Below are 22,878 nucleotides of genomic sequence, written 5' to 3'. Positions count from 1 at the left end.
GGAAAAAAAAAAGGATCAGTTGCATGTCCTGGTGAGCCTAACAACATTTAGCTTTCAAATAATCAAACATGCTGAACTTTTTTGTTTCTCTATTACGGTGGGGGCTCAAGAGGTTTACCTGTTACAAAACCAGACTCTGACTACTTCTTTTTCCATGGATAAGCCATCGGCCAGCATCGAAATCTCCTCAGAGGTTGGTTTGGGGTTCTGGAGGAAGGATTTCTCGAGGGCAATCCTCACACTCGTTTCTATGGAGGTACGCTTCTTCCGTCGCCTTCCGATGGCCTCCGGCGTCGTGAGCGGATTGTTCAAGGTGGCGGGGTCCGAACTGGACTTGTCCGCGTCCTCCAACCACTTTTGTAGCAAAGGCTTCAGCTTGCACATGTTCTTGAAGGAGAGATTGAGAGCCTCGAAGCGACTGATCGTGGTTTGCGAGAAGTCGTTCCCGTAGAGCTTGCCCATGGCCAGTCCGACGTCCCCCTGAGTGAAGCCCAGCTTGATACGACGCTGCTTGAAGGTCTTGGCGAACTGCTCGAGTTCCTCCAGGTCGGTGGGTTCCTCTGGGGGAGGTTCCCAGTGGCGAGGAGGCGACGGAGGCGTGGGTCGGTGGAGGAGGCTGGGTGGGGGGTGGGGAATACCGAGGTGGTGGGCGTGGCTGAGGGGTGAGGGCGGCAGACGAGGTGGCTGGTCCAGGAAATGGCGGCTGGGAGGCTCCCGAATGTCTCGGTGGTCCCTTGGGTCCCGCATTTCCCTCATTTCCCGCATTTCCCGCATCTCCCTCTCTCGCATTTCCCGTAGCTCTATCAACACCTTAGACTGTTGCTGCTGTTGCTCCTGCTGCTGCTGTTGTTGCTGCTGCTGCTGCTGTTGCTGCTGCTGTTGGTGAGCTTTCTGTAGCTGGTGGAGCTGTTGGGCTGCTTGCGCCACGGCCTGTTGAACGTGACGTACCTGTGCTGCCTGGTTCTGGGCCTGGGACACGGAGGGCTGGAGGCGCTGTAGGCTGCTGAGTCCCGGTGAGCTCAGGAGACTTTGCTGCAGGAGGTTCTGCATGTACTGTGAAAACAAGCAAAATCTATGTAAGAACATCGACCTCGGAAGATCTATTTCACAAATGGTTCACATTATATTAATCCTGCTAGGTAATGGATGGTGATTGTCCAGATGACAGGTGCCTAAAACCAACAGAATCTAGATAACAGAACTTCAGTTTCCTTTGGAAGGGGAACGAACGACTTGACGTCAGAGATGCTGAGACAGGATGAGCATTCAAGTCGGTCAAAAGTCTCATCTCCATGACGTCATATCGTTGGTTTGATTTCCAAAATGAAACTATATGTTGTTACGTAACCCTCGACAAACACAAAGCGTTTCCTATCAGTTACAGAAGAAGGTTTCTAGAAGGCGGGAGTGTGGGGGTATTTTTAAATACTACTCTCTTTGGTTTACTTGTCCCATAACAATGTATTCCCTGTCATGTATCATTTACCTGACTCTGTAAGAACAGCTGGGCCTGAGGCGGGAGCTGTGCCGCTGCTCCAGTTTGCGAGAAGAGCATAAACTGCTGAAGTTGTTGCTGAATCTGGTGCTGCTGCTGCTGTAGAGACTGCTGTAGAGCCTGAAGTAAAAGTGTCCTATGAGAGGAAGGAAGGAGGGAAGGATATTCTCAACATAGTATCTGCATTGTGTTCAAATACCTGCTCTGCACAGGAAAAGAGTTCCATGAATCTTTACCTGCAGTTCTTGTGGGGAGAGCGACCCGATGTTTGGCAAAGGTGAGTTGACAGGCATCTGTCCAGAGGCTGCTGCGAGCTGGTTCTGCAGCATGATCTGCTGTCCTGGGTTGCCCAGAGCCATCAGCTGTTGGGGTGATAAAAGAAGGTAACTTCCAAGAAGAACGAAAAAAAATTCGCTGTGGTAGGAAACCCTGTACCCTTACAAGAATGTACCCCGGAGAGCAGGAAATCATCGTCAATGAGACTCAGGAACAACTATTCATATTTTACTCTCCCATCGAACTACTTTATTCACTCCAAGAGAACCTTCAGGTCTCAATAGGGTTACAAATTTTCTCTTATGACTTATTGAAGCAGAGGGGCCCACTTCATAAATCTTGATTTAAGTAAAAACTGACTCTTTTGTTCAATTCAGTAAGTTAAGCCCTTCCACATGTTATTCTGCCTAGTAAAGCCTACCTAGATTAAATCTTGTACAGGAGAGCTCTTGCTCGTTTATTCCATAGCTTCTGCCGAGTTATCTGATCCACCTCTGTGGAACCTCTTCGGAAAACAAAGGGGGTTCGAGTTGGTAATCTACTTTATTATATATCCCACACATATCGACATCAAAAGTTCGTCTCAAAGTTCCTCTGACTGCACGTGGTGCCCCTGCCGTCTTAGAGGTGGAGACACCTGCCTCCCGGAGAGGAAGCCTCCATTTTTCCCCTTCCAACTGGGAATGCAACCCTATGGCCTGGCACTCTTGGCCCAGACCGAGCCCGGAGTCTTGACTAAGAAATATATGGCTCTGGTCTGTTATTGTGGTCGCATTTCTGGTTGCTGGAAAGCTCCTATAGAAGAGACCCCTGGGATACTTGTATATGTTTCTTTACATCTAAAACCGTACCTGGTTGAGTGAGAGGGATCCAGCTTGCAGGGCCGTAAGGGCGGCTTGCACGGACGTGTGGGCGGGGGGCGTGCTCGCCGACGTCGGGGACGAGGTGGTGACTGGAGGTCCTGACGTAGGCGGTGAAGGGGGAAGGCCCCCCGAAGTGTGAGGAGGAACCATTGGGGGTGGAGACGGCGTTGGGCTGCGGCCTCCGTTACTGGATCCTCCTGGAACCTGGCGTGCCTGCGGGAGAAGGACCAAGTAAGAAAAGATAGGAAAAGAGAGACTGAGCTTCCGACACTCCTACGACCTCACTTGATGACCTGATCTCTTGTACACATCATGACCAATGGCTAAGTAGAGAGAACGAATCAAAGAAGACAGTCTTTGCTGCATATAACCTCAACTTGATATTCTTAGCAACCCACCAAGTTAAGCACCTGCGGTGGGAAGAGCCTGGCGTTCGAGACGAGGGACAGTGGGTGCTGGTGGGGGAGGAGATGCGGCTGCGGAGCAGGGGACCGCGGCGGTGGCGGCGGCGGCGGCGTGATGGAGCGCGACGTCGGTGGCGCCGTGACGACGTCGACGTCGGAGGCTGAAGACGGAGGTGGAGGGGCGTCCATGGAGTCATCGTGGACGGTGTCTGCCTGGGGTTCGCTCCCGCAGTCGCTCAGCACCTCTTCGCGGTCACAACCGTTCACGGCGGAATCGTCTGCAACAAGGAGAAAAAGACCTTTAGCGAGTCCTGATTCTCCTCGAGGTGTTCGCCGGACGGTCGCTGGGTTTCCGCCCGCTTCTTCGTCGCTGAAGCCACCGTCTCTCGGGCCGCATCTTGGGGAGTCTCGGGCAGCTGCCTGGCTGGGTTTTCAAGAGAACTGGTTGCGGCTTCAGCAGCTGCAGACTGGATTCTGTAGGTATACAAGATTTAAAAAAAAAAAAAAAAAAAAAAAAAAAAAAAATTAGGGAGAGGCAGACACTTGTGTGAGCGGAGTACGCGCCAGACATGCAAGAGGGAGACTTAAATTTGTTTATTTTTCATTTATTATTATTATTTTAATTTTTATTTCTTAAGCCCTAGTAACAGACAGTTACACAAAGACCCATCCTCCTGGGCCCTTCCAGGCATCTGCGTTTCTCGGAAGTGATTTTTACCCGAGACGGGTAAAAACCGCGGGCGAATAAACTCTCCACAGCACCGCGCAGTGTTGTTGGTATATGGCAACTAATATGTTCATCCGTGTTTGTATGTTGCATTACTTCAAAATAATCGCACGAGCCACCCAATTGTACATATTGATTTGCTACATTTAGGAATGTGTTTAACTCGATGATAAACACATCATTCCACGCTAAGCTGTGCTATGTATGTACGTCCACAACTGTGCATAGAATTGTTAACTCCATCCCTGGTAAGCTAAAGAAGAGAGGGTGTGGTGGTGGTGGCAGAGTGGTTTTTCTGCTCTCAACACAATTTCGTATTTTGTAAAGTTCTGCCTACCTTGCTATGAGGTATTCGATTAACTAACCTTTGTCTAGTTTGGATCATCCTTAACTCTGTGGTCCTCTTCCTTTTATAACGGCTGTGGTCAAATGATTTTAATCATGTTCGTGGCATCATTTTGGTAGCGTAAGAACTATAGCCTGTCTTGACTAATCCCCTTCCTTACCGGGTGGTATTTTGTTTTTAATTCTGGTTGCCTCCAGACGTTTTTGTTGATCCCTGTGGCACTCCACCCTTCTTTCGTTGGCAAATAGGTGAGAGAGGTAGGGAGATAGATGGCAATATAGAGATAGAGAAATGGTTAGATAGGGAGAAATGGGTAGTGTTACCGCACCATAGTCACCCCTGTGTTGTATTACGTTTTCTTCGTTTCACGCTTGCGCATTTCGTCGCAAGAGGAAATCAAAGTATTTAGAAAGTAAACGTATCTGCGTATATGTTATATATTTAAGATAGTTACATTCTAATTAGTGTATGAGAATTCAAGGATGTATTTGCTGTATGAATAATGCATGATTTATGTTTACGACGTATGTATGTCGACAGGTCCATTGTTGGAACTTGTGGACATCAAAACGAAATAGAATCAATTTGCTCTCTTTTCCTCTTACTTTCAATAGAGCAACACGTATGTTGTATTAACTTACAACATATTTGTCTGTCTGAAGTTATAATTTGTCTGTCTGTTGTTATAATTTGTCTGTCTTAGTTATAATTTGTCTGTCTGATTTTCATTTATTATTAGTTATATGTCAATTTATTATCATTTACTATTTACCTGTTTGTTTGTTATTCAACTATACCAATGCATTTATTTATGTATTTTAATTGTTATTTACATTGTTATAGTTTTAATTGATTATTAATATGATTTTTTTTTTTTTTTTTTTTTTTTTTTGTATCCGACCTAGATATGGATCAAAAGGTCTCCTGTCGGCATGCTTTGCCTTTGTAATCCTTTGTAAGGGATGGGATTCAGTTTACACATGCATGAATTAGCATGTTTGCTATTAAGATTAAATGGGTTGTTGTTGTAAAGAGGAAAAGAGCGAAATTATATAAGATATGTAAACTTGTAATTTGTATTGTATTGAAAGTTCATTATTATCTTGATAGATTTGAAGATTCAGTTGATATTCAATGATCATGTCATGTCATGTCATTGCAGCCACATGGTGGTGAACTATTCCATTGAGATTAATACAAAGTCTAATTCTTTAGAAAGTATTTAATACAATAATTGAGTTTGTTTACTTATGTTATCCACTGTGTTGAATTTAATTCATGAATAATGATGTGGAGATCAGAATCACAGTATAGATCTACTGTATGCAACTAATGGTGATAATACTTTATCCTGCCACAAATTATTTTTGCATGTAATGAAGATATAATCAATATAACTTTTAGTTCAATATATGAAAATAATTATATCTATCTTTGTCTAACCTCAATAGTGATGATATATGATACAGATTATTATTGGTAATTATAATTTCTATCTGTTATCCACCTCTAAGGGATGAGGCAATATCTGTAAGAGTTATTATTGTCCTCCCAGGTCCCTTATTTACTGATTATTTTAGGTTAGAGGTGCGGGTGTAACAATAAAGAGAAATGGATAGATATAGAGAAATGAATAGAGATAGGTAGTAATGGTTAGAGAGAGAAATGGATAGACATAATGAAGTAAACTCGCTTTCCACTCACGATCCACCAAATTAGAAATTGGCATTACACCCAAATCGTCCCACATTAACCCACATTCTACCTCGTCTTAGCCAGCCACGTCATGACTGCCTCAGCGTTACCTTTGACAACATCGCTCCTACCAACTTGTAACGATACTGATGTCAGTCCGTTGAAGTCACTGCCACCAGTGCCACTGTTGGCACTCTCGTTTATTCATACAAAAATCAGAATAATAATGATAATGATAAAAAGAAGCAAAGACAAAGGAGAAGGGAAAAATAAGTATAAAGAATAAAGAGAAGGAAAAAAAAAGGGGAAGAAAGGAATAAAAAAGGAAACGAAAAAAGGCAATAGTGTGTGCGAGTGTGCGAGTGTGTGTGCGTGTGTGTGTGTGTGTGTGTGTGTGTGTGTGTGTGTGTGTGTGTGTGTGTGTGTGTGTGTATGTGTGCGAGCGCGCGCGTCGGGCTGGGGGAGGGGAGGGGGCGATCTTCCCTCCCCCATCGCATCCTCACACACGTCCTATTTCCTATTATCCTCCTGTCTCTTACGAGTCCTCATTTCCTATTAATTTTCCAGTCCCTAGACCAGAGTCTTCGCGCCCCCTCCCCCCCTCAGCAGCCCTACTTTCAAACACAAATAGCACACATCATGACCTGTGATGACCTCATCTCACGTGACTAAGCTGAGGAGTCGGACCTGTCAGATGATAATCAACAGTTTTCATTTGACCTTATCGCGGACAGGAAACTTGACCCAGTCTCATGATCGATGCAACTTTTTTTCCCTAAGAACATCTTCACAGTTACAAGGTCATCATATTAAGACAGCAGGGTAGAACTCGAAGTAATGGATTTAAATTGGATAAATTTAGATTTACGAAGGAAGCAAGAACTATTTACCAATAGTGGTTAACGAATGGGATAGACTTAGTAACCATGTAGTGAGAAAAGGTTAGTAAATTTTATGGATGGGGATGATAGCTGATAATGGACATGGAACTGCCTAGTGTAGGCCTTATGGTCTCTTACGATGTCCGTCATTCCTATGTTCTTACGTTACTGACCTTAAAAGGTCACTAGAAGTCCACTTCGTCGAGGTAAGGAGGGAAAAAAGTACCACAAAAACAAAAAACCCACAAAAGCAAAAACACGTCCATCTATATAACCAAGATCCTTTCCCCCCTTATAAGTGAGGTAGCAAAACCACATAACATAAAAACATACGAGTAAATCAACACCTCCCAGAAGTATCAAGCTATATCAGGGCCCCATGAAGACTCCCTGGCCTTAACCCCACGTGGGAGAACTTGATTAGTTAACGCGCAAGACGGGCCAAGGCGTCTGGGCCAACTGGCCTCCTCGAGTGCCTCTGTCGGCGGAACGAGGGAGTCGTGTGGGCAGTAGAGACCGGACCGCGACGCAATCTCGGGGCCCCTCAATCCCAGCCGGGAAATGATGCGATTACTGTCCCACAGATAATTTCCTCAACTCTGTATCATTCTTAGCGCCAAATCATAAATGTATGTATGTGTGCGTGTGTGTGTGCGTGTGTGCGTGCGTGCGTGTGTGTGTGTGTGTGTCCTCGCGAAAGCGCGTGTATATATATATATATATATATATATATATACATATATACATATACATGTGTTGTTAAAGTCGACAGCATTAAGGAGGTTGTTAATCTTCTTATGGGTATTCTCCAGCTTTCTAACCAATACTCTGCCATTTGGAGAGTGGGCATAAACCAAGTTGCCAAAATGATTCATTTATTCTCAACGTTTCGTCTGCAAAGAGACATCTTTAGTTAAATCTGTAACATAAATATTATCGACATACAGAAATAAAGAAAAAGGTGTTAACCTAAACAAAATTCACAATATGGAAATAGATATAAATAAATCAGCAATAATTCAAATCCTATCTGGATACTTGGGCCGTAGGGGACCGCTACTTACAAAAATTAAAGGTCCAAAGAAATGACGAAGGAAATCGTCGGTTGGTGACTTATATATACGAACCTAGCCGTCTTGGGTGGTGGAAGGGGTAGGGAAGGATTAAATGGGAGGGGTTGGGTTCTCATTAAGACGGGAAGGAGAGGGGGTTGCGAGGTCGGTTGGGGGGAGGATGGATGGAGTGGGTGGGAGGAGGTGGAGGGGGGGTTTGGGGCGTACTGACATAGGGTGTGGTCACGGGTGGTGGTGGCTTCACTGCATTGTTAAACAAAGCAATGACGGAAATCATGTTGCTTTGGATATTTATTATAGGGCTGTATTCCCTAATAAACATAGCTTCTAAAAGCTTAAGTTTATGTGCATCCCTATTGTTTGCTATAATCCTGGTGTTCTTAACTAGGCAATCACGGGTGGCTGTTTGATTATGGTATTTCAATAAATGATGTTTAATAGCCCCGTTTTGCAAGTGCATTGATATTCTCCTACTGAGACTACATCTAGTATGACCAATATATGATGAATTGCGGGTTACACAGTCGCCGGGAATAAATTTAAATTCGTACACAATATTGGTTTTAGACATGGTCTCAGTGTTACTATTCAAGTTTTTATGTTACAGATTTTCCTGAAGATGTCTCTTTGCAGACGAAACGTTGAGAATAAATGAATCATTTTGGCAACTTGGTTTATGCCCACCCTCCAAATGGCAGAGTATTGGTTAGAAAGCTGGAGAATACCCATAAGAAGATTAACAACCTCCTTAATGCTGTCGACTTTAACACATGCATACAAGAGAATCTGCTCCCTAGATATTAATATATATATATATATATATATATATATATATATATATATATATATATATATATATATATATATATATTATTTTATTGTATGTACATACGCGTTGGTACGCACTGTACGTTTTTATATACATTTTTTGTTGCACAACGGAGCGGTTTATGACAGGTGAAAAAACTAAACTGTGCAACGCAACTTCTCACCACACAAAACAGATTCTTTATATACTTTGAAAACGTATCTTAGTAATCGTTTTAGAATTCCTTTTTCGATAATGTCGATGTCACGCAAAGGAATATGTTGTAAGACGGACCGAGGAAGCAGTTGTAAGATTTCTCCATGAACTGGACTTATAAGACAAAGTACTGGACGCATTGGTAGATTCACGTATGGGGTGGGTGTGGTTAATGTACAGCAAAGTTACGAAATATATATAAAAACCTGCTTCCATGGTTCTTTCTTGAAAGGTGTAATTCCACAAACACCAAGCAGTGGAACTGGAGACTCTTAGATCATGTTAAGTAGAAAATTGATAAAAGTTAAAGAAGCAATATTGCAGCAAAGTGTACAGGTTGCAGAAAGGAGTCGATTAGATAATAATAATATCCCACTCTTCTCTTTGCAGGTAAGGAGTTCACTAGACAAATAATCAATCGAACCCGTTCTTCTCTTTGCAGGTGTCTTGTCTACTCCATACGTGAATAACGTACTCCATACAGAGACGACCAAGGTCTTCGTACAGGGACAGAGGTTGGGATGGAAGATGCTGATAAAAGTATTTATAAGATATCAATTCTCACAACTACGGTTTCCTGGTCCGGTTTATCATTATTTTTGGAACAGATGAAGTTGTTAGTCGAATAAAACCATCTGGTTTTATTGTTTTAATAGTAGAGGATCCCCCAAGAAGTAGGGAGTTAACAAATGAAGACAAAGAATATCTAAATGGGGCGGTATTTAATTTGCGTTCATTGACAAAAATGGGGTAAACGCAATGGAGGACTATGACTAGTGGGAAGGACAAAGGGTAGGATACTTTCTCTATATTATTTACAAATAATTGAAATGTCAGTCGATGTTTTCTCACACAAGAGGGATGGATAGAGATTGAACGTGTTCATGCGGTGTGTGTGTGTGCGCGCGCACACGCGTGCAAGTGCATTTGTGTATGTATTTGTTTGTGTGCGTGATTGTTTACTCCACATAATTAAACTCTCCGTTCTTTTTCTTATCCTGTATTTCCCCCCATAATTACTATTTGCTGCTTTCACTTTCGTCTTTGTTTCGAGCAATCTGCCCGTGCCAGGATTGTCGATGCTCCGCGACGGCTGGATTTCATTGTTTGAAAGACTTCAAATACAGTTAGTGATTTATTTCATTACACACACTTAATACCTGCACACACACACACACACACACACACACACACACACACACACACACACACACACACACACACACACACACACACACACACACACGTGCGCGCGCGCGCACACACACGGATTTAAAAGTAAGTTAGACACTGCGAGATACAAACGGTACGGGACACCACGAGCGTAGCTCCCCTTCCCGTAAGATACTAGTTAAAAACAACTAGGTAAATGCACACACCCATAGCGGTATATTTCTGTGCCCAGTCATTCTCAGTATCTACCAGCCCCTTTACTCCTGTACTGTTCCTTGTTGCCACCACTACCCTCACTTACACCATTTGATAAAAGGTATCCTATGGCGGTAACGGCGGTAAGAGGACATAGAAAGACGAGATAAGGCGCACCGACAGTCTCCCGTTGCGGTAAGGCGGGGCGGTAAGCCGCGGCAAGCGGCGGTAATATGGCGGACGGATTTCCCATCCTTTTGCTGTGCGACTGGACAAAACGATTGCGTCTTATTGATAAAACTTGGGCTCACCCGCGTTCTGCTGAGGCCTATTCAGTCCTATTCCCGCCCCCATCCCCCCGGCCCCCTCCATTCCTCATCGTAATTCCCTGTTCCCGTCTCCTTACCTCGCCTTCCCGCCCATTTCTGATCTCTTCCCACTCTCTCTTCCCTCTTCCTCTTTACCTTTGCTTTTTGTCTTTTTTTCTTTATCGTCTTTCTACCTATACTTCCCTAATGGTCCCTCCCCACTTCCTTCATCACCCATTTCCTTCATCACACATCCCATCCCAGGCTCTCATCAGCCATTTCCCTCCCCCCCCACCACTCTTGTAATCTCCCCCCCACTATCTCCTTTATCTTACTCCTCCCATTTCCGTTACATTCCCTGTAGCAGTCTCTCTCCTTTTTGTCCTTCTTTGCCTCCCCAATTTTCCTTTTTCATCTTCTCCCTTGCTTCTCACCAGACTTGCAAACTTTATCATCTTTGTCTTTCTCTTGTTTTTCCTCCCAATGTCCTGTTCCTCTTTTATTCTTCCTCTATTCCTGAAAATCGTATTCGGTTTCGTTTCCTTTCATAAGTCTTCCACACTTTTTCTTTCCAGGGCTGTTCGCTTAGAAGGGAGTGTAAGGTACGTGTAGCCATATCCTGTATCATCAAAATTGTTATTACCTTTCATTTTCTGTCCTAGTTACATTTCTTCTCCCTTATCACTTTCTTCTTTTCCATTTCTTCTTTATCGCCCATGCGTCTCGCTCCCCACCTTCGCCATCCTTCCTTTCTTCCTTATTTGGTATTCTTGAGACTTGTTAACTGATGTCTAACTTGGCGCCGCAGACTCGTGTGCCATTAGGAGTCTTCCACATCGTTCCAGACTCTTCACTTGGCCATGATACATCTTATGGACCTCTGTTAAACGTCGTCTTATTTCCAGTCTTTATCGTCTCTTCTGAAACGTCAATATGTAATGTTGTGGATTGTGCCGCGGACTTAGTTTTGAAGGATAAGCGGGTAACGAGGACGAAGAGTCTGTCTGTCTGTCTGTCTGTGGGTTTCCCTTTCTACTCCCTGCACTGCAAATTTTTCTTGTTTTTCAGTCGCTTCTACCATTGATCCTAGCTACACTAAAGAAACTTCCCGTTTATATCTTCTCGTTTTGTATACGTTTGCTCCTTACTCTGTGAAAACTTTCCATATTCTTCTACAATGGCTCCTCCCTCTTCTACAGACATTCCTATTTTGATGCCACGTGTAGCAGCTCTTTCTTCTTCTACAGCTACTCTCGGCACTGACTGTTAATCTCATCCCTATTAATCTAGCTTGTCTCTCCTCATCACTCAACTTTGCTTTTCTTTTACATTTTGCCCTCTCTGTCCTAGAGGAACCCCGTCTCCTTCTTTCTTGGCCTTCCGTTTCTCACTTTGTCTCCTGTGCGTTTTCCAACCAGCTCCTTTGTCAACCTGGAGTATGCTTTCCTCTTGCTTTAAGTTTCTCAATACGGTGATGAGTTTTGCCTATTTCATTCTGGAGATTTTATTCTGCTTCGAGAACGCGCATTCCTTCCATTGCTAATCAAATTATATCTCGCTCCTTTCTTCACTTTTTTTTTCTTGTGCCCATATCTGGTTTCTTCACCCCTTCCTTCTCTTCCTTTTCCATCTTCTTTTTCTCCAGGTGTCCCTTCTCCATCTCCATATTCCTTTACTCCTATTTCTGTTCCTCCTCCTCTTTCCTCTCACTCCATTTCTGATTTTCTTTCTTTTTGTACTGCTCTCCCTCTTCCGTCTCCTCTTTATCCTTCGCCGTATCCTTTACTTCATCCTCCTCCTCCTCACCCACCACATCCTCTCTCCCCCTGGTGCTATTGCAGTCGAGCATTGATTCCAAGCGCATTGCCGCTCCAAATAACCGAAATTCCTCTTTTGTGCGACTATTGAAGCCCCTCCTAATGACTTGAAAGACCCACAGAGACAGGTGCTGCTTGAACTACGTCTCCCTTCTTCGGCTTCGGGGGCCCTCTCTGGTTTTTCACGTCTCCTGCATGGGGGGGGGGGGGTGTCCCCCCCACCTTTCTCTTTTCCGTCCTATTTCCAATTTTCTTCCATAACAAAACTAATCCTCTCATTTCTTGATGTTTAGTCTCCCTGGTTTCTCTCTCCATCCCGCCTCTTCGATCTTCTTCTCCCCCTCCTCCTGCTCTTCTTCCCCTTCCTCCTCCTCCTCCTCCGCCTCTTTATATCTTTCTTTCAGAATCTTTCCAAACCTCTGGAGGCTCATTCAGACTCTTTCTTTCTTTAACATAATTCAAATAACTAATGAAAGTGGTCTCGGAATCGAATGAATGGAGTCGGTTCTGGAATGGGAATGGGAACCGTTGTATAGCTTGTGTAGCGTTCGGCAAACACGTCTGAATGTTATATATTTTCTTTTTCTTTTCTTTTTTTCTCGTTAGGACATCGTAACACATGTCTGTATCTGGGAGTGTTCAAATGAACAAAGGCTACCTTCTGTTCAAATGTACAAAGATACGGAGCCGTCTTCTCCGTCGGTAGAAGTCACATTTCTTTTCTTCCTAAGAACTTGATGCGGTCGATGTACATTCTTATACATCTCGAAGTCCACTGCCTCCACAAATTCTCACACCTTCTCTGATCCCTTTAAGCTCAGGACTCTCTCCTCTCTCTTCCCCTCCCTCTCTCTTTCTCCCCTGCTCTCTTGTAAACGCTATCCTGCTCGCCTACCTACTCCAGTCTCTCTTGCAGACGCTTCCTCTCTTCGTTCCTCTGGGTGACGTCATGTCACTTTTATTTGTCGAGCGTCTTTGGATCATTGCCTACCACCGTGATAATACCAAGAATCCACTGTAGGAAAAAAAAGGCACTATCTAGTTGTACCTTTGTTTTTCTTACACGAGGATTTTGTATTGTATTCGTATTGTTATTTTGTATTGTTACGTGAATCTATTCAAAGTTAAGAAACCTTTTTCATGCTGTTTGATTTTTGTTCTATTCATAGATGGTACACGGATAAATGAACATTTTTTTTCTTTTCGTTCTGCGAGTCGTTACCATCCCCTTCTGACTTGTCACTCCTTCCGATTTAAATAAAAAGGGTAAATAAATACGAATTGATGAATAGGCAAACACTCTTAATAATGATACATCAAATAATGAATAATATAATCAATGATATAATACATATGTAAATACATAGAGAATAAATTTAAAAAGTTAATAAACAAGTAAATAGACAAAGCGAATAGATAACTCGATGAATAGATATACACGCGAAAATAGATGATAAGCTAATAAAAAAATCACACTTTGTCTATATCATCCTTATTTCTCTATACAAAAAAGGATAATTTAGAACCTGAGTTTTTGTGGTGCTATGCGTTACTTACAAATGCTAACCAACCCTCCCCCACCCCCCTCAAGTCCTTGAGGCTGCCTACCCATAATGCTCGACTGAGCGCGGAAACATCTTTGTTGTGGGTCTTGTCCGAACACGCGGTCCGAATACCCCCCTCCCCACCCCCACCTTCCCCCCTGTCCGAAATCTTCCCCCTCCCCTAAACCCCTCTCCTCTCCCCCCTCTCTTTCCTCCTCCCCTCACTTCCATGTCTTACCCAGAGCGGAGTTACGCTATGTTGACATCCGCTGTTGAACAAGAAACTACTGTACCGAGATGCGGAGTGTGTGGACAACGCTGCGTTTGCGTTACCTTCAGTCTATAGAATTTGATGGTTTCTTCAGAACTCTTTAGTTCGCGGTAGTGTCTACATCTTTCTCCTCCTCTTTCTTTTTCTCTTCCTATCCTACCTCCTATTACTACATCTTCTTTCTCTTATTCTTTCTCCAAAGCCCATTTTAGCCTTCCTCTTTCCCTCCTCCTTCTCTTCCTTTTCTTCTCCCTCCTTTCTCCTCTCGTCTTCAGTAGATACACTAGTCCACTGTACCACCACCACCACCACCACCACCACCACCACCACCACCACCACCACCACCACCACCACCACCACCACCACCACCACCACCACCACCACCACCACCACCACAACCATTACCACCACCACCACTACCAGCATCACCACTACCAGCATCACCACTACCAGCATCACCACTACCACCATCACCACTACCAGCATCACCTCTACCACAACCACCACCTTCTTTGTTGTCCGGCAGAACTGTTTCTGTGTCTGTGGCTGGAGAAAGGGACCCCGGCGCCCTTCCAATTCTTATGCCTGGGTGACCCGAGGTGACCTCGCTTGTTTTCTTTGCGTCTGGACTCTTCCTTTTCGCTCCTGGCGCATTATGTATATATGCATAGGTATGTTTGTGCATACGATCGCATACATTCAAAGACCCACACGTGTACGGATGTACACCTCGTTATAATAAATTTCAGAAATAAATATACCCCACACACGCACATTAACGTATGTGTGTGTGTGTGTGTGTGTGTGTGTGTGTGTGTGTGTGTGTGTGTGTGTGTGTGTGTGTGTGTGTGTGTGTGTGTGTGTGTGTGTTCAACAAAAATCAGTTTTGTTTTTGGAGAGTAATTATATTCAGACATGCCTGCAGACAGCTGCATAACGGTTTGTAATTATTTGTCAGATACACTGATACAGGCAGTGATTCAAAATAAGTAAATATGATCCCTGGGACCGTCGTCTGTATTCTAGCAATTCCTGAAGGAAGGCTTACCCTCTGGATATGAAAATATACAGAGCATCGCGTAAAACCATACACATATACTGTATATACATATATGCAGCACCTTTGATGTTGGCCCACCACAGGCTTTCCGACCTACCATCAAGGCCTTTACTTCCCAGACAGCGCAATTCCAGAAGCTTCTGGAAGCTACCAGGCCGTTGACTTCGAAGATTCTCTCTTCGGGTGACCTTAAGCTTCCGTCTAAAGCTTCTGGTTCTTGGCATCGCGAGGTGAAGATTCTTGAAGCACTGCGAGAGAAGTTTCCGTTAAGGAACCTCTTGCCACTTGCAGGAAGTCTTGAGGGTTTAATTCCATGTAGTGAATTCAACTGAGACCCTTCTGACGACGACCACCACCACGACGACGACGACGACGACGACGACGACGACGACGACGACGACCACGACGACGACCACCACGACGACGACGACCACCACGACGACGACGACCACCACGACGACGACGACCACCACCACGACCACGACCACCACCACGACCACCACCACCACCACCACCACCACCACCACCACCACCACCACCACCACCACCACCACCACCACCACCACCACCACCACCACCACGACCACCACGACCACCACGACCACCACCACCACGACCACCACCACCACCACCACCACCACCACCACCACCACCACCACGACCACCACCACCACCACCACCACCACCACCACCACCACCACCACGACCACCACCACCACCACCACCACCACCACCACCACCACGACCACGACCACCACCACCACCACCACCACGACCACCACCACCACCACCACCACGACCACCACCACCACCACCACCACCACCACCACCACCACCACCACCACCACGACCACCACCACCACCACCACCACCACCACCACGACCACCACCACCACCACCACCACCACGACCACCACCACAACCACCACCACCACCACGACCACCACCACCACCACCACCACCACCACCACCACCACCACCACCACCACCACCACGACCACCACCACCACCACCACCACCACGACCACCACCACCACCACGACCACCACCACCACCACGACCACCACCACCACCACCACCACCACGACCACCACCACCACCACCACGACCACCACCACCACCACCAGAAAACTTTAGCGGTATTCCAGCTCTGCGTCTCTATTCCGGTAGCTAGTGACGTTGTCACAACGCGAGTTTGCCCTTCCGGTCTTGTGGTCCCGGAAGGCCAATCCGAAGATTAACACTTCCCCAACATGTCCACGTCTTTGTCTCCCCCCCCCAACTCCTCCTCCACCTCTCTCTCTCCCATTTCTTCATTCATTTCCTCCTTCGCTTTCTTCTCCACTAGTTACTCTCCTTACTCCTCCACCATGTTTTTCACCTCTATTCTTCACTTTGGACGCCTAAAATTCATCAAATAAATTTTACACACACACACACACACACACACACACACACACACACACACACACACACACACACACACACACACACACACACACACACACACACACACACACACAGACTATATATATACATATATCAGACAATCTCCTTGACAGTGGCGCACGGGATTCGAACCCGCTGCATCTGGACCCAAACTTCCAAGACACCCGCCTTACTCCGCTCGACCATCGACGGTATAAAACCATGAGAACTCATAGTCAATCTGACTATCGAGATTGGGGAGGGCACTCACTGCACCCCATGTACCCCATTTCACCCCATGGCCAACCGCACACGTGGGAGGGGTAAAGACCGGAACGAATCCCTTTCACGCTTATCGCCAACTTAACTATACGAGAAATTCGCTAGTGAACAGCGACATCAATTAGACAATCTCCTTGACAGTGGCGCACGGGATTCGAACCCGCTGCATCTGGACCCAAACTTCCAAGACACCCGCCTTACTCCGCTCGACCATCGACGGTATAAAACCATGAGAACTTATGGTCAATCTGACCATTATAGGGTAATTTTATACATTATCCCCACTCTACTAAAAACATAAATGGGATAATAAATGTATAAAATTACCCTATAATGGTTCTATAAATGAAATGTCCCAATTATTACCTAAAGAAAATATCAATGTCATCTTCAATTATCGTAATACCTTGTTTAGGAAAATAGTTAATGTACACCGCAGACCATCAAGTGACATTAACCCAGGTGTATATAAGTTGCCATGTTTAGATTGTGATACTGTTTATTGGGGACAAACTGGAAGAGACTTGGCAACCAGAATTAAAGAGCATAAGAATTCTGTAAAATATGGTCGAGAAAGTTCCGCGGTATTTCAGCACATTGCAAATAAAGATCACCGCACGCATTGGGATGATGCTGAAATAATTTATAAATCAAAATGTAGCTTCAGAAGAAAAATAATCAAGTCTTCCCTGATAAAATATTTCCCTAATTTCAACATATCAAATGGTCAGTGGTCACCTGACTGCATTACTACCTCAGCAGTCAACCAAGTGCTACCTCATTTACTCCAAGGTCACAAAATCCCACGTGACCCGCCGAGTATTCATTCTGCTGAAGAGGGTCACAGTTGGTGATCGAAATATACAGAACGTTCGACATTAGTGTCTCCTTTTTCCGACTGTGGGATAAAAAGTTTATTTTACTGTTCTGTTCTGTTAAATTTGGGAGTGAAGCTCCCACGGGCTTTAAGTGTGAGCCCGTTTGGAGGGTGATTTGACTTATGAGTGTGTGTGGGTTTAACCACACACACTCATACATTCACAAGATGTGCATACGTATATGATATACATATGCACATCTCGGTGAATGCACCCTACCTATGATGAACTGTGTATTCAGTGGACAGTGTGTTGCGATCAATTGTGTAATGAATTTTAAAGAAAAAAAAAGGGGGGGGGTGATTCAATGTATGAGTGTGTGTGGCTTTGGCCACGCCCACTCATACATTTATTGGATGTGCATACCTATGTGAAATATGTATGCACATCCTGGCAGTCACCCTTCCTGACATGAACAAATGCAAAGGTATATAAATTTAAAGGGGGGGGCGCTGACACTCCACCAGCCGACGCAGTTCGTAATCGCTTAAGTGGCTGCATACTCGTAGGCGGCGCATAAGACCCTCAGATGTTGTCGGGGGCCCTCTCCTCAGAAATGCAGTTGCGGGGCAATACTTGAGGTAATGTTCGAGGGTGGCTTCTGGGTGGCGGTAATGTTGACATTTCTTCTCTCCTGCTGTCGGGTTGATCTTAATCTGCCAGAAACAACGGTCCTCCAGCCGCAGACGGAAGAGCAGAGTTTCCACCTTTCTTGGTGTGGAGCGAGGAAGTACAAGGGGCTCGTAGTCTGTGACTGCCCTGTACCACCTCGCCCTTTCTGATACCTCTGCCTCCAGTCTGTGCTGAAGGAACCGTTGTACCTGATTGAGAGCCCTGGTGCGTATGCGCAACTGATTTCTGCTGAGAGGGACGACAACATCGACTTCGGGTCTTTGGCGCGCCGCTTCTGCTGCGGCGTCGGCTAGCTCGTTGCCTGGGACGCCCACATGGCTCGGCACCCAGTTGAGCGTAACACTCCTACCTTGCTGATGTAGCTTCAGCAGGAGTGCTAGGATGGAGGTCAGTAGGCGTACATTGTCGCTGGGCTGTGTCGATTCTAAGCTGCCTAGCAGAGACTGTGAATCCGTGTGGATCACCACAGGACCAGCTCGAGATATTAGAGCATGCTCTAACGCTCCTTGGACCGCTATGGCCTCAGCTTGGAGAGTGGACGCATGATCAGATACTCTCCTGCCGAAGGTCAAACCATCCGTCACGAAGGCAGCCCCCGCACTACGGGGCCTGTTGGGGTCTACGGAGCCATCCGTGTAATAGACCGCCATTCCAGGTTCCGACAGTGCGCGGATGCCTTGTAGGGCCTGCGCTAGTACTCTTTCCTGATCACATAGCTTCTTACTGGGAAGCTTTGCGACAACGAAGGTTGCAGGTATCGACAGCCATGGTGGTGGGGGCTTGAACTCTGGGTGTGGAGAGTCCCTACCCTTCTCAAGGAGAGTGCTGGTGAGCCTGAAGGAGTCCAGGAGCCCAGCCGCCTGTGATAACCAGGTACCGGAGTGGATAAGAGTACCCACTCGTCCCAGAGCTGTCACAAGGCTCTGACTCAGTTCAGTTATCCTGGGGCTCTGGACTATCTTGGCAAGAAAGTCGACCTCCAGCCTTCTGACCCGTGATGTTAATGAAGGCAATGAAGCCTCCATCTGGAGGTTAACGATCTTAGTCCTAGGTTGAGCTCCCAGGATAATCCTTGCAGCGGCATTTTGGCAAGGCTCCAGGTCTTCAAGCTTGGCAGTCGCCACATTTATGAGAGCTGGGGGAGCGTAGTCCACCAAGCTGCGGACTGCTTGCACATAGAATGTGCGAAGGACCTGATGCGTAGCACCAAGTGCCTTTCCCGTCATTGCTCTCATAACTGTGGTTCTTGCCTTCAGTCTCTCCTTGAGATAGGCTAGTTCCTTCTGAAAGGTGAGCCTCTCATCAATCCAGACCCCCAGGTACTGAAACTGGTGAACCCAGTCCAGCCTAAGGTCCTGGATGGTGAGGTGCTCCCCCTCTTTCCAGTCTCAATGCCATGGCCTTCGATTTTGTAGGGGAGATCTTTAACCCTAACCTGCAACATTCTGTCGCTACAGTGCTTAAACAGCGTTGAGCCCTGTTGAAGCACTGCCGTTTCCCAGTAATTATGAGAGCAATGTCATCTGCGTAGCAGATGACTTTGCACCCATTGGGTAGAGGTAGTTCCAGAATGTTGGAGACGAGCACATTAAACAGAGTGGACCCCCCCCCCCCCTGTGGAGTGCCATGACCCTGAAAGCGTACTTTCGCAGACCGGTGACTGAGATAGTCAGCAATCCAAGAAAGCAGCTTGCCTTTTACGCCCTTGCGAGTAAGGGCGTCTAATATCACAAGTGGACTGGCCAGCTCAAACGCCTTTTCCAAATCCAAAAAGACCACGATGGACGGTGTGCCACTGACAGCATTGAGGAGTGTTGCTATACTGTTTGCTGTGCCAGTGCCCTTTTACTAATGTGCCACATTACTTTATTGTGATATACATATATACATATATATATATATATATATATATATATATATATATGTGTGTGTGTGTATGTGTGTGAATAATTCGCTAGTGGACAGCGACATCAATCATACAATCTCCATGACCGTCGCTATATATATATATATATATATATATATATATATATACACACACATATATATATATATATATATATATATATATATATATATATACACACACATATATATATATATGTGTGTGTGTGTGTGTGTGTGTATGTATAACGGAGTAAACATTCCAGAAAAAGAACAGAAACAGTCAGAAGAACATGTTCTTCAAAATTAATCTCGAACCGACTTCGATCCTCAGAAATTACCATAAACATGAGGCCCCCGGAGGAGGTCTTGAGGAGGAGAAGGGGGAGGGAGAGGGGGAGGAGGAGGGAGAACGACAAAGAGGAAGGAGGGGAGAGGGGGAGGGAAGGAGGGGAAACAGCGAGGGGAAGTTGAGGGACAAACAGCCGACTGATGTGGCTCCGTTGGATGTTATCACGGTGGATGACGTGTGACACAAGGGAACGTGGGAGGGAGTGGGGGGAGGAAGAGTGCGGGGGGTTATCTGTCACCTCCCTCCAACATCACATTTGTTGCAACGGCGCAGCTTCGGACCTCCAAATGGAGAACACAGTGATTTCCCTATGTGTGTGTATGTATATATATATATTTATATATATATATATATATATATATATATATATATATATATATATGTGTGTGTGTGTGTGTGTGTGTGTGTGTGTGTGTGTGTGTGTGTGTGTGTGTGTGTGTGTGTGCGTGTGTGTAAATGTAAGGTAACCACTATTGAAGAGAAACAACGGGAGCAGAGCACTTTCGTGTATTACATCTATACGGTATATAGATGGAACTCGTTCATCTATGTGTTTTACTTCTTGACTGATTCATTCAAATGATCAATTTTTTTTACTTATCTATTTTCTTGAAATTTATTTACTTCTATGCTGCGGGATTTCTAAATGGACGCGATTTATCCGATGTCTTGCCAGAGAGCTCTGTGCCCTGCGTGTCTCCATCATGGCCTCGTACCTTTCCTGTCCAGCTTGAGCGAACAAGAACAATGTATAGCATTTCTTTAACATGACGTCACTGTTCTCGGGAAAACAATTCCACGAATACGTCAGATTTTCATTCTATCGATTTACTTGTTTGTCTTTTTCTTAATGGTGGATGTCATTGGGCAGTTACATGATGACCTCATAATTATGTGGGGCTGGTCACGCAGTGCTTCTTCTTCTTCATCATCATCACCATCACCACCATCATCATCATCACCTCCTCCTCCTCCTCCTCCTCCTCCTTCTCCTTCTCTTCCTTCTTCTTCTCCTTCTCCTCCTCCTCCTCCTCCTCCTCCTGAGCTAGTGCATGACGAATCGTGCATGACTGTGGCATGCCAGTTTTGAATATCAGCGGTTTAAATGTCACCATACCGCACCTGCACACACGCACCTTAATGCAATGTGCCACCTGCAGGCGCCTCCTCCTCCTCCACCACCACCACCCAGCCTCTTTCCACGCCTCCTTCGTCTCCTACTTCGTCTCTTCCTTCACCTCCTCCTCCATATTTCCTTCACTTCTCACCCACCTCGTCTTTCACCTTCACCTCCACCTCTTCCTTCACACTTCCTTCACCTCGCTCCCCACCTACTTCTTCACCTTCTCTATCTCTTCCATCTCCTTTACAGTTCCTTCACCTCGCTCCCCACCTACTTCTTCACCTTCTCTCTCTCTTCCTTCACCTATTCCTCCTTCATCTCCTTTACAGCTCCTTCATCTCACTTCCTACCTCCTCCTTCACATTCTCCATCTCTTCCTTCACCTCTTTCGGTGGTGTAGTCTAAGACACACATGACCTTGTACTCCTGAACATGGGAACGTACTTCACCAGCGCTTCTCTCCCAGTGGACAATCTCGCGCATCGTTAGGATGACATGCGTCTGAATTGGGTCAGGTTTCTGTGTCCCCGGCTTTACGTAGAGATCCTCCGTTGTTCGTCTTTTCGTGAACACTTTTCGTGAATACGGAAACTTTTATTTTTTCTTTCTTTCTGGAATCTTCTTCCAGCAGAAGCCAGGCAGGTTTCTGTAGGTGAGGAGCGAACGTGAGTCAAAATGGGGTCTTCTTCAATTAGATGACGTACTTTGATAAAAAAAAAAAAAAAAAAATATATATATATATATATATTATATATATATATAGTATATATATTTATTTATATATATATATATATATATTTGTGTGTGTGTGTGTGTGTGTTTGTGTGTGTGTGTATATATATGTCTATATATATATATATATATATATATATATATATATGAATATATGCAATAAAAACACTAGGAACGTGTGTTCACAAACGCGTAAGTAACCACTGGGAAAAGTAAACTAACGAAGCAGAGCGCTTTCGTATAATTGCATCTTCAGCACTGAAGATGTAATTATACGAAAGCGCTCTACTTCGTTAGTTTACTATTCCTAGTAGTTATTTACGCATATATATATATATATATATATATATATATATATATATATATACATGTATATATATGTATATTACACGTGCTTGCGCACACACAGGGTAG

General features: G+C 45.1%; 1 protein-coding gene across 7 annotated transcripts in view; it reads right to left on the bottom strand.

The window, feature by feature from the left end:
• LOC143032325 (uncharacterized) overlaps positions 1-22,878 on the bottom strand; it is a 325,478-nt gene that overhangs the window by 4,382 nt on the left and 298,218 nt on the right. For 6 of the 7 annotated variants that reach the window (XM_076196869.1, XM_076196871.1, XM_076196867.1 and 3 more), the window contains 5 exons: positions 3,033-3,316; positions 2,623-2,847; positions 1,732-1,857; positions 1,487-1,615; positions 119-1,053 (listed from right to left, as the gene is read on the bottom strand). In XM_076196869.1, the coding sequence (XP_076052984.1) occupies positions 119-1,053; positions 1,487-1,615; positions 1,732-1,857; positions 2,623-2,847; positions 3,033-3,316 (1,699 nt within the window). The remainder of the gene's footprint in view (positions 1-118; positions 1,054-1,486; positions 1,616-1,731; positions 1,858-2,622; positions 2,848-3,032; positions 3,317-22,878) is intronic. The other variant, XM_076196865.1, reaches the window with a different exon arrangement.

Source organism: Oratosquilla oratoria, chromosome 13, assembly GCF_046742065.1.
Source record: "Oratosquilla oratoria isolate Oo_2021 chromosome 13, ASM4674206v1, whole genome shotgun sequence".
Taxonomy (NCBI): Eukaryota; Metazoa; Arthropoda; class Malacostraca; order Stomatopoda; family Squillidae; genus Oratosquilla; species Oratosquilla oratoria.
Note: the sequence above shows the minus strand (reverse complement) of the source record. Positions and strands in the feature narration are given on the sequence as shown.